Source organism: Muscardinus avellanarius, assembly GCF_963383645.1.
Source record: "Muscardinus avellanarius genome assembly, chromosome: 8".
NCBI classification, from domain to species: domain Eukaryota; kingdom Metazoa; phylum Chordata; class Mammalia; order Rodentia; family Gliridae; genus Muscardinus; species Muscardinus avellanarius.
In genome coordinates this window covers 108,169,179-108,184,949 of record NC_137794.1, presented here as the reverse complement: position 1 = coordinate 108,184,949, position 15,771 = coordinate 108,169,179, and the positions used below count along the sequence as shown (strand labels likewise).

General features: G+C 47.8%; 1 protein-coding gene across 3 annotated transcripts in view; it reads right to left on the bottom strand.

The window, feature by feature from the left end:
- The window catches only part of ARID1B (AT-rich interaction domain 1B), a 404,291-nt gene extending 388,872 nt beyond the window's left edge, over positions 1–15,419 (bottom strand). For all 3 annotated transcript variants that reach the window (XM_080700338.1, XM_080700340.1, XM_080700339.1), the window contains exon 1: positions 14,085–15,419. In XM_080700338.1, the coding sequence (XP_080556464.1) occupies positions 14,085–15,413 (1,329 nt within the window). In that variant the 5' untranslated portion in view covers positions 15,414–15,419. The remainder of the gene's footprint in view (positions 1–14,084) is intronic.
- Positions 15,420–15,771: the final 352 nt, after the last annotated feature.

Below are 15,771 nucleotides of genomic sequence, written 5' to 3'. Positions count from 1 at the left end.
GGAAAAGACGCAGCTTCGGCATTAGACACAGCTGGGCCTGAACAAGTCCCCTGATTCCACCAACACGCTTGTCTACACCCTACAACTGCTGGAAGGACCGCAGGCATGTGCTCAGCATGCCCAGCACACACAGCCCGCAGGTGTCCAGTAACTGAAGCTACCCGTAACCACTGCATAGCATCTGCCTCTCCTCCTAAGCAAACTCTTGTTTCTTCATTTGCGAGGCCAAGGAGGAGAAGGAGTGTGTTTGCAAGCGTTCTACCAATCCCTCCAGACTAGAACACCAGGTCAAGGTCATTTCCCGAGTAACGGTCCTAGGCGGGCGGCCCTTGGCAAGGCTCACAGGCTTGGCCGCTGACTCACGGCTGTGACACGCGGGCCTCTGCCTCATGGCTCCCGGCTGGCCACTCTCCTCGCCCGGCCCTCTGTGCTCCCGAGAGCCTGTGTCTGGCCACTCTGCCTCAATGACATGCCGGCCTGGCCACTTCTCCAATCACCTTCCTTCCTTGTCTAAGTCCGTGGATGTGCCTGGTGCTTGGTCCTCTCAGTTCCACACTGGGAGATGACAGACCCGTGTCTGCAAGTGAATGAAAATGCCAGATAGGCTGCGCTCTGGCATCCCGCGGGACCATCATGAGACACCTCTCCTGCGCCCCTTCCTCATTCCTCATAAAAGAAACAAGCCTTTCTTCCCTGGTCGAAGGGGAACTTTGCTTCCCCTTCACCCACCATGTCCATTAGGCACACTCCCCACACATATATGCTAAGGAATAGGCCTCTTCTGAACCCCAAAGAAAGAGCTGGGTATCAACAACAACCCAGTGCCAGTGACAGAATCTCAGATCCACCCGGCTTCATAAACCCCAAGGCACACAGGAAGGGCTCGGCCGTAAGCCACACGAAAGCGTTCGGACTGCCCGAACCACCCTCATGTTCCAAAACACGAGCTGGAGTACTACTTCAGACCTGGTATTCTCATAAAAAGAGCTTTCCTTCCTAATCTCCTGTCATATCACCTAATCAAGCAGCATGACTATTATTTTTACTGTGTTTTACCTTAATTCCAAGTGTGCTTATTAACAAGGCCAAAGAGAAACATCTTTTTAAACTAGATGTCTTTTAAAAGTATTTTATCTAATAAAAATCCAAAATTTCACTAGTCATTAATTACATTTTTAATCCTACAAAGGAGAGTAAGAAGGGTCAAGTGAGTTCAGCGGTACACACTAACTCACCTCCAAGCCATACAACACAGACACGCTATGTCTTCCTACTACAGGATAGCGCTCACGTTCTCGCTGAAAAGTTCATCTGCGTCATAGCACTTAAACTCATGACTGCCCACATATTAAGGGTTTTTAACTCTTTAGCATCAGGAAATGAACAAAAATTCAAAAGAGATTTCAAAAACAGGTTGGGAAGAGCTGGGCGTGGTGGCGCACGCTTGTAATCCCAGCGTTCCAGAGGCTGAGACGGGAGGATCACGGTTCGTGGCCAGCCTCAGCTACTTAGTGAGGCCCTCTGAAACTCAGTGAGACCCTGTTTCAAAAATAAAGACTGAAAAATAGGACTGGAGATGTAGCTAGGAGGTAAAAATGCCCCTCGGCTCCATTCCCAAGTGCTGCAAAAATTAAAAAAAAAAATAGGTTGGAAAGAAATAGGGAAAGCGGTCAGAACTATTTAAAATGCCCACAAACAACCCCTCCTCTTAGGCAACATTCCGCACATGTCTGTCCATCCTGCTGTAGACCCTGCCCTCGGCCCAGTGCCCACGCCTGGCGCCAGGTCCGGGCCAGGTGGAGGCCGGCCTGCCTGCACGCAGGCCTGTGTGATCTGTGCGCGGTCCATGTGAATCCAATTTCCTTGCATTACCTCTGCCCAGGTCAGGGATGAATGGCTGTCAAATTCCCAGTGGAATTAAAAGAAAAACCCTTTCTTCCTGAGGCAGCCAGTTTCAATTCACACAGCACATGGCTAATCTACATATGTGAAGGTCACAGCACTTCAGTCAGAGAGGTTAAGAATGGAACAGCTCACGGAAGGGGTTGTCTTAAACATCTTGGCATGATGCCCAACAAGAAAGACTGTTGAAAAGCAATAGATAGCTTCTGGCAGCAGCAAGGGGAAAAATATTTTGATCATGTGACACCATACACACTACCTAGTTTACTTCACATGTGAAACTTAGACAGTCCCTAAAAAATACCACACACGCAAAACAAATTCAGGGTTCAGTTTTACATACAGCCGCTTATATACTTTTCCCTTCATAAAATACTTATATGGAATTTCCTGATGCACCGAGAATCAAACTCCAGCATACTGACAACCAGTTAGCGCGAATATCTTAATGCTGATTACAACTTTGCCTTAGGTTTTCAGTGAAACAGAAAACTACCTATACCATGAAAGGGATTTAGGCTAAAAAAGCCATATCCCTTTAAGTTGTCCAAACACAACTGTCTTAAATAAAATTCCTTTCTTCTCCATTCCCCCACTCTTCCCTCCCTTCCACTAGTATTGCATTTGGGAAATCACAGGAAATGAATGCATGATAAAAGAACACAAAACTGGTTTCGCTTCCCATCTTCACTGGGCAAGTTGCAGAATATAACAAAATACTGGGTTTTAATGTCGTCTCTTTCTGACAAATCTCACAAAGGAGGGGGAAGGGCAAAGTCTCGCCACACACAAGGACCTCCTGACTAGGAACCGGGCTGTGGGCACATCTCTCACCAGGCGGGCGCCCGCATGGCACCTCCCACACGCTTTCCGTACCCACCAAATGAAGGCGGAGGAAGCTGGCACCAAGGGTAAAGGGAAACGTCAAAGGCAGCAACTGCCTAACAACAAATGTGACTCTAACCCACTGAACACAGAAGGAAGAGTAATTAGAAGAAGCGATCCAATTGGGATGTTATCAACCACTTCCCTTGCCTCAACATTGAGATCACTGTGAAGCCAGTTATTCAATCCGTTTCTTTTTATTTTTATTTATTTTTAGGGGTGGGATCTGGGATTGAACCCAGGGGCATTCTAACTCTGAGCTACATCCCCATCCCTGTTTTGTTTTGTTTTTTTATTCTGGAACAGGGTCTCAGCCAGTTGTACAAGGCCTCGGGATGCTGAGGCTGACCACGAACCTGTGATCCTCCTGTCTCAGCCTCCCAAGTACTGGGATTACAAGCATGCGGCACCACACCCAGCTTCAATCCATATTTTTAGTTAAGTGAAATAGGGAGTAATATCGAAATAGCGCCCAAACCATTTTATTTAACTATTTTAATCACCGACATTACTTACTCAGTAATCTAAGGACATCAGTGTTCAACCATTTACAAATATTCTGTATAACTATTTATCTGGAGCCGTGAAGTATCTGCCGACAGTAATGAAGTTAAACCCTTTGCATATCAATCTTTTGAATTTGTTTTTCATTACCTAAAAATATGACCGTAGAAAAAAAACAAGAAAAACTACAGCAGATATTTTAGAATCACTCAATAACTACTTTCCTTAAGGTAAAGACACACTGCACTGATTTGGATTGACAATAAGCTTCAAATATTAACCTACTTCTTCTGCGAGAAAAAACTGATAGGCTGTTAAATTAACTCACAGAGAATCACATCTCATTTTTTATTCTTTCTTCATGAGAATGTAAAATTCACGTGTGTGTCTGTGGGGGCAGGGGTGGGGAGGTGCGCACTGGGGATTGACCCAGAGGCATTCCACCTCTGAGTTACACCCCCAGCACTACTTTTTATTTTGAAACAGGATCTCACTAAGTTGCTGGGGACTTCACTCTGAGGCTGGCCACAGACTTGCGGCTCTCCATCTCAGCCTCCCAAAACACTGGGATAACAAGTGCATACCACCACGCCTAAGAAAGTACTCATTTTTTTTGCCTAAGAAAGTACTAATTTATTTTTTTGGTGTGTGTGTGTGTGTGTGTGTGTGGTATTGGGGATGGAACACAGTGGGTTTTCCACCTCCGGGCTATTCTCCCAGACCTATTTTATATTTTTTATTTAGAAACAGGGTCTCACTAAGTTGCTGAGAGCCTCACTAAGTAGCTGAGGCTGGCTTCAACCCTGTGCGATCCTCCTGTCTCAGCCTCCCAAGCGCTGGGATTACAAGCATGCACCACCACACCTGGCTCTCTCTCTTTTTTTTTTTTTTTTTTGACATGCTATTAAAAAGCCCCTTTCAGCCAGGCGTGGAGGCAGAAAGGGGCTTTTCAACAGGTGCCCTCTGCTCCTGCCCCACCCCAGCCTGTTGTATGTGCAGGGTACTCTGACAAAACTTCTCCCAGCCTGCTTGGCATGTCTGTCTGTCCTCAGTCATCGGGCCCTAGTCACCAAGGACCCACATCCAGCAGTGCTGAGCTCACTGCAGGCTCTGCACGCGGGCTGACCCTCCACAGTGGCAAAGACGGTGGAGATAATGACCTGAATGTCGAACCCTTCCCGCTCAAGGCTAGGGAAAGCGTCTCTGCAGCAGAGAAACCACTATCCGAAAGACGCCCAAATAAGATCCAAATTAGGACCACTTCCTCATCATCACGGCCCAAGAACAGTCTCCAAGCCAGTGCACACACAGATCCCCTTGTGACTGGTATTGAAAGAGCAAAGCATTCATCAAGAAGCCTTCATCCGGGTCCAGATCAACCACTCTTCACACATTGCTTAGATAATGCACTTTGAAAGACAGTCATTTTGCATAAGAACAGAAGAGTAATGTAGCCACTCACTTTAATTTCTACTTTGTAAAACACCAGGAGTTTATGATAATTCACCAGAGAAAATTATAGATTATATGCTATATTTACTCTATATTTTAAGCACCAATGGTGTTCAGTAAATATTTGTTCATAATAGAATTAAATTTTGTTCCTGATAGACTTATAAATCTCAGATAAAACTGTTCTGCGCTACCTGTTTGAATCAGGTGTTGGCATTCTCAGTTCTGATGTCCCTTGGTTTGACTACTCAAGAGCAGCACTGACCTCCAGGTGTAGTCAACTATAATTTGTTAGGGACCAAGAAGAATAATAGACCCAGTGAAGCTGAAGCAGATACAGAAGCCAGGTCTCTAGTTAATAAGAACCCAAAGTCCAGCACCCAGACTTCTAGTTCTAAGTTTCTGGAATTTTGTTCCTAAAAAACTAGTGCCCCTAAAAGGCTAGTCATCTTTGCAGGTCATGAATGTGGGATGGTCTAAAAAGAAAGCAAAGCTTCTTAGCCAGAGGACATAATTTACTAATGAAGGATGGACAGTGGATGGGACAGCCCTCAGCAGCTCTATCGACAGCCAAACCCAGGAGTCCAGATCAGTTCCAACTACACTGCAAGAGGAAAATCACAATAAAATGTGCAAACTCCGAGTATCAGCACAGGTCTCAGTTTAAATTCACCGAACATGTCTGGGATCTGGTGTAGTTTAATAAGATGTGCAGTGGTGCATAGCTGATTAAGCAATTATCTGTTTAAAAATTCAGAGCAGCACAGAATTAGGCCTGGAAGGGGCTGGGCCTCACCTAAGGGACAGAGGCAAGGGCTTGTCCCCAACCACACCCAAGGGTGGCAGGACAGACAGACAGCGCAAGGCCAGGCCGCTGTGGGAAGCAGGTGGGCCTCACAGAAAGGTGCACACAGATGCCACGGGCATCTCCACCACTCAGAGGAGGTTGTCGACAACCCCGTCCGGCAGCAACATTCCAGAGGGAAACTGAGCCCCCGCTGGGGGGAAGCGAAAACAGGTACGGAAGGCCGCACTGAGCCCGGCCTGACCAGCTCTAAGCAGCAGTCTTTCCACGACATCGGAATACTTCCTAATGCAGTCTCTTTCCCTCGTAAATCCTCATAATCACAGAAATAAACCAATACACAGCAAACACACCAGTTCTCTGGGAAATATGTCTGCTACTTTGAAAGATACTTGCTCAGCAACAGCAACGTTTTACATGTCTAGTTCCAAGGTCATCATAACTCAAGGGTAAAGTGAATTTATTACAAAAAGTATGAACTCAAAGTAAAATTTAAAGCATACTACAATAGGTTTATAACTTGATGTACAGCCACGGGATCTTAAAAGTTGGTTCTTAAAGTTTCAAAAATTAGATGCCAAATTCTGGATCAATTTTGGAATTACCAACCATTCCAAAATCAGGCTATGAAGTATAGCAAATGGTTGAACTTCTAAGATGCTCATTGCAAAAGAAACAGGAGATGATACTAAGAATTCCGGAACTGCCTCCACTAATCATCAGTGCCTCGCTCTCTGAAAGGTTTATTTCAGGACCCAGAAGCAGTAGCTGAATTTACTCCTCAGCCAGCATACATTATCTAAACAGTTACCAAAAATACCCCAGCAATCTAAGTGTCTTCCTAAATCTGAGCAGACTGTTTAACTTTTTTCCAAGAGTCTATGTAATATAGAAAACTGAGAAAAAGAAAAAGGACCATTCTATATAAATTTGAAAGTGATTATTACACTTTCCTTTTTTTAGTTATTATTCTCTGTAGTGGGTCCATGCTTTGCTCTGGCACAAAGCCAATAACTGATTGGCAGAAATGGAAAAGCCACCAAATAACTTAAGCTGTGTCATGTCACCCTACAACTACTTGTGTTGCCAAAATCCACTCTCCCACCCCCACCCCCAAAATATCAGGCCACGAGACTGCTGACCACATGGTTGCTATTCTCACTCTGTCAAAATGAACCAACTCTAAGTCAATGATACCAAAACTCCATGATCCAGAGCTCTGGCAAATATTCTTCATTATCTGTACCCATTATCAACCCAGACCCCTGCTACTACCTACGTGCGACACAGGCCGATTGGGAAAATGGGTACTCAATAAATGTCTGCCAATTAACTATCTGGACTAGATATTTATCCAACATACACCTCACAATAGACACAAATACGAAAATGTTTACACCTTAGAGAAGTAATTAAGCCAGGTGTGGTGGTACATGCCTGTAATCCCAATACTTAGAAGGCTGAGACAGGAGGATCACAGATTGACAGCCAGCCTCGGCAATGTACTAAAACCCTACCTTAGTGCGACCCTGTCTGAAAATAAGAAATAAAGTAGGCTGGGATGGAGCTCAGAGGCAGAATGGCCCTGGGTTCAATTCCCAGTCCCCACAAAAATTAATAATTGTTGCTTCCCAGTACTGACTCTTATTTAAATAACAGTCCGTTTCTTCTGTGTCCTTTATAGAATAATCTGGTATTAAAAGTACAGTACCTGATCACATGAAGAGGTGACTACCTACTCACATCAATAACACTTAAAAAGCATTTCTAATATTGCTAACATTTTACACACACACACACACACACACACACACCCCCTGTTCATCAGAAAGGACCTAAGAAGTATCCCTGAGTAGCAGCCTTTAAAATTTAATTGAAAGGCCAATCATATTTAGTAGTTGACATGTACAAAGAATTTCTGCGTTTCTACTGAGGACTAAAACCTAATGACATGGGGACACAAGTACAGGGCTAAGGAGACTCCAAGGGAGGGCACAGCGCCTTGGGGCCGGCTGTTTGCTCTGGGGTGGGAGACAGGCGTGCTCACACACTTCACACCCAGGGGAAGAGAAAATATAATCACTATAAATGATTCTCTCTAATAACAGAAAGACGAAACTAATAATGCTTAAAAAGAAACTAGCCGGGCATGGTGGCGCACGCTTGTAATCCCAGCGCTTGGGAGGCTGAGACAGGAGGATCGCACAGGTTCACAGCCAGCCTCAGCTACTTAGTGAGGCTCTCAGCAACTTAGTGAGACCCTGTTTCCAAATAAAATATAAAAATAGGTCTGGCGGTGTAGCCCGGAGGTAGAAAGCCCCTGAGTTTCATCTCCAGCACCTCAAAGTAAATAATAAATAAATAAATAAATAAATAAACAAATGCTAATGCAAAAGATGAGAGAAATACCAAACACAGAAAAGTAATCTTAGTGTGGAAGTGTCTGCATCCTATCATCCTACCCGGCCCAGGTTTCTCTCAAAAAGAAAATGTCCCAAACCTTTTAATTTTAAAAGGCTCTGGAATCCTGCTTTTAAGCTTTTAATGACATATCTGGCAAAGAAACAACCTCCACAACACATCTCTGAAAAGACCAAATCTATGAGATTACCCCAAAGTTAGAATGGGGAAGAAGTGTGGCTAATAAAAACATCACTAGCATCCCAGCGCAACCCTAAGGAAGGATCACCAAGAAACTACAAGGTGGCGATATTAGGGTTACTTTTAGCTCCCAGTAATAGGAACAATTTCAGACTGGCATGGAAAGGGGAGAAGAAAATACTGCTGTTTCTGTCTAGGAAGATGAAATTGTGACCAGAGATTGCCAGGAGGGATGGCTGTCCACAAGGAAGATGTGTCCTGCCTGTAAGTGGTTAAAATGGCAAATGTTATGCTATGTTTCACAACAACACACACACACACACACCCCTAAACTGGGCTTGGGGGCTCATACTTGTAATCCCAGCATTTGGGAGGCTGAGACAGGAGGACCACAGTTCACAGACAGCCTCAGCTACTTAGGCCCTTTGCAACTCAGTGAGACCCTGTCTCAAAATAGTAAAGAATAAAAAAAATTGTACTAGGTGTGTAGCTCAGAGGTAGAATGCCCCCGGGTTCCATCCCCAGTACCTCAAAAAAAAAAAAGAAAAGAAAAGAAAAAGAAAAAGAAAAGATACATCTACTTATCTGTGTAGTTTTTTTTTTAGCATCCCATTACAAAAAATCAAGTACTGTCATCAGGCTTTTCTCCAACTTTGTCACATAGGATGCCTCTCCAGAGAGGCCTGCTAAGGAATGACTTCCTGACTGGTGGTCAAGATTCATCTTCCTTGGAGGCCAGAAAGCCACTGAGAGGTACGGCCTGCAGCAGATGCCCAGAGATTCAGAGTCTCCTCAGCTCCAAAGGCCCGTCTTGCTGTAACAGACCTATTCCAGATTCTGCTGCCATCTACCTGACTTTAATAACAGAAAGAGCATCCACTGGTAAGCCTGCTATGCTTAAGATTTTAAGCGTTAGTCTCTTTCCCAGCAATAAATATCATTCAAGGAACAAATTAATTTCATCATTAATTCATCTGTCAAACTTGGTAACCTTCTAATATTCTTGGCATCGATCCACACAGAAGTGGGTTTGAAAACTGCCTGCTGGATCCTATTCAAGTAAGTAAATCAAAGGAAATAGTTTTCTTACTCTCACTCCAAATTAAAGTAAAACTTACTGTCGAGTCACATACTATTCTCTGATAAATTCACTCACTCAATTAACCGGAATGGCTAAACCTATAGTACACACATATCAGTAATATAATTTGCTCACATGTTAGCACAGGGTAAAATGAGTGGATACTCAGAAGCACTCAGGTAATGAGAGCTAAACGATGCCTAAATCATTTCCGTTTTATCAAATGTGTAAGAGAAAAAGTCACTAAGGTATACCAAAATCAGAATTCATTCACTCATTCACCCAATTCAGCCAAAACGAGTCAGTTTTTCTTATGGAAATAATTTGCCAACATGAGGAGAAACAGCACAGCTGTGTACACCAACAACAACTAGGAAACCCGTTCTTGGTGGGTCTGCAGTCGGAATGGCACTCCTCCCCACACCACAGGGTCGGGAACTGGGGATTCCTCAGCCTGCAAGGCCACTTTCCCAGTCCACCCAGACCTGCAAAAGCCTCCTGTCCAGAAGACAGCTCTGAGAAAGGACAGGACGGAAAACTACCCAATCCCAAAAGGCCCTAAGAGGTGGCTAGGGCCCCTTAAGTAGAAACAGTATTGTAAAATGTCATAAAAACTTTATAACATCCATTTTGAAAACCCAAATATTGCACACACAGTAAGATTGGGTTTTATTAATATCCATTTTCAGCCTCTATAAATCTGTTGTTTTAAGTTAGCACACGACAGTTCTCTCAAACATAAATATCAACTCTAATTTACAAATCTACACCCAGCCCAAAATGAAAGCAACGTGAGTGGAATGTTAACCCCTTTCCACAAACTGCGCTCCACGCACAGATCCCCGGCCGCACACAGATCCAGCCGGCAGCGCAGCCAGCCCAGAGCCCAGGCCCGCCCCTGGATCCGCGACCCGAGGAGGGAAGAGCTTCCGGTGCCGGTGCGTGTAAATCTGCACCTCAGACGGGCTGTAAACTAGAGGAAAATTTCATGCACCCTAAAGATTTAAATCACACCATCCTCCAGGCAAGGACAGGGTTAAATAAATGCACGATCATTTCCCGGGTTGGCCGTGCGTGTCCTAGAGAAGTAAGTGCTCCCAGTAAATCAGAAATCGTACTTTTAGATACACCCAGCCCCAAATTACCAAGGAATAAAGCCCATTATAAGAAATGAAACTCAAAACTCAACCCTTTCCTAATGCACTGTTTTCTTTAAAAGATGTCTGTATCTAAAAAAACTATCGAGTTTATATGAACTCTTCCTGTACATTGTCCTGTTTTTAAAATCAGCTCTTACACTAGAATACTATTTTCATATCAGAATGAAGATTTCTTTCCTTTCAATTCGAGTAAAGGAACACGTTATTTAGAAGTTAAATATAAAAAGGAAAAAATTCTAAGTATGATCTGAATTATTTCCATATCTTTGACACAATATAACATTCAAAAAATGGAACAAGTATAAAAGGCCTAGTCAAAAGCTCATTCTTAAATACAGATTTAAAAAAAAAAAAGGGTTAAGGTTGTCCATTATAGATCAAAAGTAAGAATGCCTTGTTTCCTAGAATGTACTGATTCAATATTAATATAAACATAAATCTAAGTGATAGCTGTTATAGAGTGGTTACAACTAAAAAAAAACTGTTAAAATTAAGTAGCATAAAAATCAGGATGCCCAATAAAAACAACTTTAACCTATAATTTCAAACCATAATAGAAAAGCAGGAAACTCTAGACTTTTTTTTTAATGCTAGGCCTTTAATATGAACCACTGCTACCAATTCCATCTAAGTCTAGAGCAGCCATCCATACCTTGGCAAATACATAGATTTAGGCCAAAACATGTCTTTACACTATTTAAAATCTCAGACAAACTAAGCTTCTGCAGGAGTGAGGATAGGGAAAGTGATGTTATGATACAATGTATCTTAAACACATTTTAAGGTCATCAGGAACAAGTTTGTAGCTTCCTGCTTTGTAATCCAGCTAATCACTTGTTTTTTAATGGTAAATAGGCTGTTTTATTACATTGAATTCTATTCTATAAAACTGAAGATAAGAAAATAGCATTAATGTGATTCAGTACAAATGTAGACATCATAAAACCTGTATGTATGTGAGCAGACTTTAGTATTCCTTTGGAGATTGCTCTGAGTATTTATCTCAAAAAAATCCCAGTAACAAACTAAATGTTAAAATGGTTTATTTTCCTCTTAAAAAGACCCATTCCCTACAATATGTGTATGTTTTGTTCCCAATTCTGAAAACATTTGCTATCCCCCCAATATAAACCAGTTCCTAAAATCAAAAATGAAACTAAATGTATTAAAAGCCAAAAAGAATTATTTTCATCATTTGACATCATGATTTAAAAGTATTTTATGACCTACCGTCAAGTAATAATTTAATATTTTAGATAAATGACTTTCTGATGTAATGATCATAACAAATACTAAATAATACTAGCCTTCTAGAAAGAAAAGGGAGGGGGGGGTGTGGAAAAGGCACATTCCACACGTTACCGGTAGGGTATCTAAAAGAATCTGCGAATTGAGGTCATATGTCCGTAGTTTTTTCTCCTCAAAGATAAAAAAGCTACTCCCAAGGGTCACACTGAGGACATAATGGATTCAGTCTCATTCCAAGAAAACAAAATATTTAAAATGATTGGTTCCATTAAGAAATAATACCCTAAATAAAGTAACAGGGACCTACATTTGCCTCTAACTTCATTCGTTTGTAGTTTAAAAAGATGATCGTTTTAAACTCCCCCTTTAGAAGCGAGCTGACAAAACAAGTCTTTTTAAAAATTAATTGCAAGGGCTTATTTACATCAGATTTCTCTGTAATATTTTTACATGTGTGAATCGAAAATAAAAACTGAAAACATGAGTTTTCTACCAAGAAGAAACCATTATCATTAAAAGTAAAACTCCATTATCTAAAGATCTGAAAGCAGCGGGCACCAATGTTCCGGCCAGGATTCACATGACTATTTGTTAAATTCGGGCCTTTATTCACTCTGACAAGTCTCTCCTCTAATATACGACGATTATTACACTACACTTTCCTAAACAAATGAGCCAAGTAAAATTATATAAACAACCGCGGTTATTCCCTTCGAACAGATTAGGACTGTTAAAGCTTCCATAGCATTAAGATGTCTATGAAAGAAAAATTATTTGGAAGAAACGCACCCAGTACAACTTGCATGTGATACAGTTCCCCCAATTCACTGTGTAAGCAGTTCAACTAAGGCTCACGTCACCTAATCTAACAAAATCATGAAGAGGTGGGGAAAAAGATTCTTGGGGCATTTCTGATCATCCAAATCAGGGGCGATTATAGAATGATTATTTTTATATCTCACAGGGGATGGTCACTGTTTAGATTTTAGCTATCTTTCTCTACAAAAAATTATATGGTTTTCTCGTGTCATGGTTTGTAAAAATGCCAACTGAAACTAAAAGGAGGGTCCTCGTCCACAATTATCTTCAAATGATCACAACTGTTAAGACACAAATCGCTAAAAATCTATACCTGGAATCTTGTTGTCAACGTGATGACCACCCAAAGATGCTGTTGTGTACTCAAATCTCGAAAATTTTAATGTGATATTTAACTACATGTGCTGTTCGGATCGCATTTTTTCCCCTGCAGTTGAATCTGTAAAGGGCCGTCTTTTAGGAAAGCTTTACAAATTCAAAAACGGGTACAATCTGTGGCTTAATTATTTTTGCACGGTTTTATCGCCAGTCCACAATGACTCTTCCATGATATATGTAAAATCCACATCGTAAGACTGTCAGCAAACGTCTGAGTTCTGTCAATGCTCGGTCAGCCCTGGACCCCAGCACGACGTCTGTCTGTATTTCATCTTCTCATTAATAGCTAGGATTCGTAACAATTTAAGCTCTAACTAAGATCCAACCTCGCATCTGCTGGTGATGGTTATTATTTGTGGTAGGTTTTGTGACTGTGCGGCTCGGCACTTCTATTTACATCAGCAGTGCTAAATGCCCAATGGTGAGAGGGGAGCCAATCAGATGGCAGATTAGATGTCAACTCAGAGGCAGCTGTCTGGAGACTATTACAGCCAGTTTACCTCCACAATTCAAATTCCAAACCTTGCAAAGGAGATCAAGTCGGTCTTCAGGCTCAGCCTACGAGCGAGCAGCAGCGAGCGCGCAGGGCACTTCCTGACACCGCGGGCGGACTTGGGTGACAGCAAAATAAAGCGAACCCCATAAAGACGGTCCTCAAAGGGCCCTTTTCCCCGGTCCCCGGCCTCCCTAGCGGGGCCGAATAAAACGTACGCCCAGTCCCCGCTCCACACAAGTCCCATCGATCCGGAAGGCGCCCCCCGAGCATCGCCTCCCGGCTGAAGGTGACTCCTCTCCGGCAGCCCGGAGCCCAGTCATGGCTCTCCCCGGCCATGCTTTGGGCCGGATCGACCCTCGCCTCCGCGCCCTCGTCCGCCGGGGCTCAGCCCTCGCGGGCCCACCTCGGACTCGAAGCCCGCCCCGGGCTCCTCGGGGCGGCAGCCGGGGCCGGGGCCGCCCCCGCCGGCCGCCCGGGCCGCCCCCGCCCGGGCCGGGGCCGCGGAGCGCGCCGAGCCGCGGCGGACAAAGTTCCGGGCCGGCGCCGGGCTCCGCGGGCCGCGCGGCTCGGGCGCGGCCTGGCTCGGCGCGGCCTGGGCGGCGGGCGGCGCGGGGCTCGGCCGGCGGCGGGAGGGAGGGAGGCGGCCGCAGCCCCGGCCTGGCGCCGCGCCCCGCCGCAGGACGCGCAAAGTCCCCGGCGAAGAAAGAAAGTGCCGCGGCCGAGGCCGGGCGGCCAGGCCCGCGCCGCGCTTACCTGCGCTCTGCCCAGGGCCGGCCCGGGGGTGCCGGGGCTCATCGCCGGGTGGCTCCTTTGTTGCGCGGCCGCCCAGGCCGGGCTGGCGGCGGCGTACGGGGCGCCCAGGTCCTTGGCCAAGCCCAAGCCCGCGGCCGCCTGCTGGCCGCCCGCCCCCGCGGCCGCCGCCTGGGGCTGGGGCTGCGCCGGCGGCGGCGCGCTGGGGCTGCTGTAGTCGGGGTAGCCGCCGCCGTAGCTCCGCATCATGGGGCTGGGCGAGGTGAGCAGCTGGTTGAGGGTCGGCGTGGCCCCCGACGGGTGCTGGTTCTGGCCGGCGAAGCGCTGGAAGCCCCCCGCCGCCGCGCCGCCCGCCGCCTTGCTGAGGCTCGCGGCCCCGCCGCCCCCGGGGCCCATCATCATGCCGCCGCCCTGCTGCCGGGGGGAGCTCAGCACCCCGAAGCCCGAGGACGAGCCCCCATAGCCGCCGCCGCCGCCGCCCGCTGCTGCTGCCGCCGCCGCGGCCGCCGCCGCCACAGCTCCCGCTCCTGCCGCCGCCGCCGCCGCCGCCGCCCCTCCTCCTCCTCCTCCTCCTCCTCCTCCTCCTCCGCTGCCTCCTCCTCCTCCTCCTCCGCTGCCTCCTCCTCCTCCTCCTCCTCCTCCGCCGCCGCCGCCGCCGCCGCCCGCGCCGGGCCGGCCGTAGCCCGGATAATGGTTGTACTGGCTGCCGGGGTACCCTTCGTGGGAGCCGTGCAGGGGGTCCATGCTGCCGGCGGCCCCGGCGGCGGCGGAGGCGGAGTGCATCATCCCCATCCCGGGGCTTTGTTGTCCGCCATGTTGATCAAAGCCAGGCCCGGCGCGGCCGCCGGGGCCGCCGCTCGCAGGGGCCGCGCCGCCGTAGTAATTATTAAACTCCGCGACGGCCCCGGGCGGCGGCGGCGGCGGCGCGCCCAGGGCGCCCAGGCCCGCGAGCTCGTAGCGGCCGGCCGGCGGCTCCCCCATCTTGGGCGGCGCGTCGTCGTCGGCGGCCGGCCGGCTGGGCGCGGGCTGGCCCGCGGGGTCGGCCTGGCTGCCCGCGGCGCCGTCCTTGGCGCCTCCATGCTGCGGCTGCTCCATGTCGGGGCCGGGCGGAGGGGCGCCGCCGCCCGCGCCCGGGCTGCTGCTGCTGGGGCTGGGCGGCGGCGGCGGCGGCGGCGGCGGGAGCTGGCTCAGCTGCGGCTGGGGTGCGTGGCGGTGGTGGAGGTGGTGGGCATGATGGTGGCGGTGGTGGGCATGGTGGAGGTGGCGGGGCGGCGCGGCGGGGGCCTCGCCGGCGGCGCGCGGTGTGTGCTTGGGGAGCAGCCCCGTCTCCATGGCCGAGCCCGGGGCGCCCGCGCCCTCCCTGCGAGGCGCGTCGGGGCCGGCGCTCGGGGCGCCGCGCTCGGGGCGGGGGCGCAGGGGCTGGGGGTGCGCCGCGTGCAGGCCCCGGGCCCCGGGCGCCGCCGCCCGCGCGGCCATGCTCGGCGTGGCGGGGCCGGGGGGAGACAAAGCCGGCGCCGGCCCCTCCTGCGCACCACGCGGCCGGCGCCCCTCCCTCCCTCCGCGGCCCGGCGCCGGGCCGGGGCCTGCTCCCGCGGGGCCGGCGCCGCCAAAGTTTTGGGTTCGGGTGGAAATGCAACTTTTCTCTGTTCCTCTCTAGCCCGGATATGGGCAGGCGCCCGGCCGGCCGCGC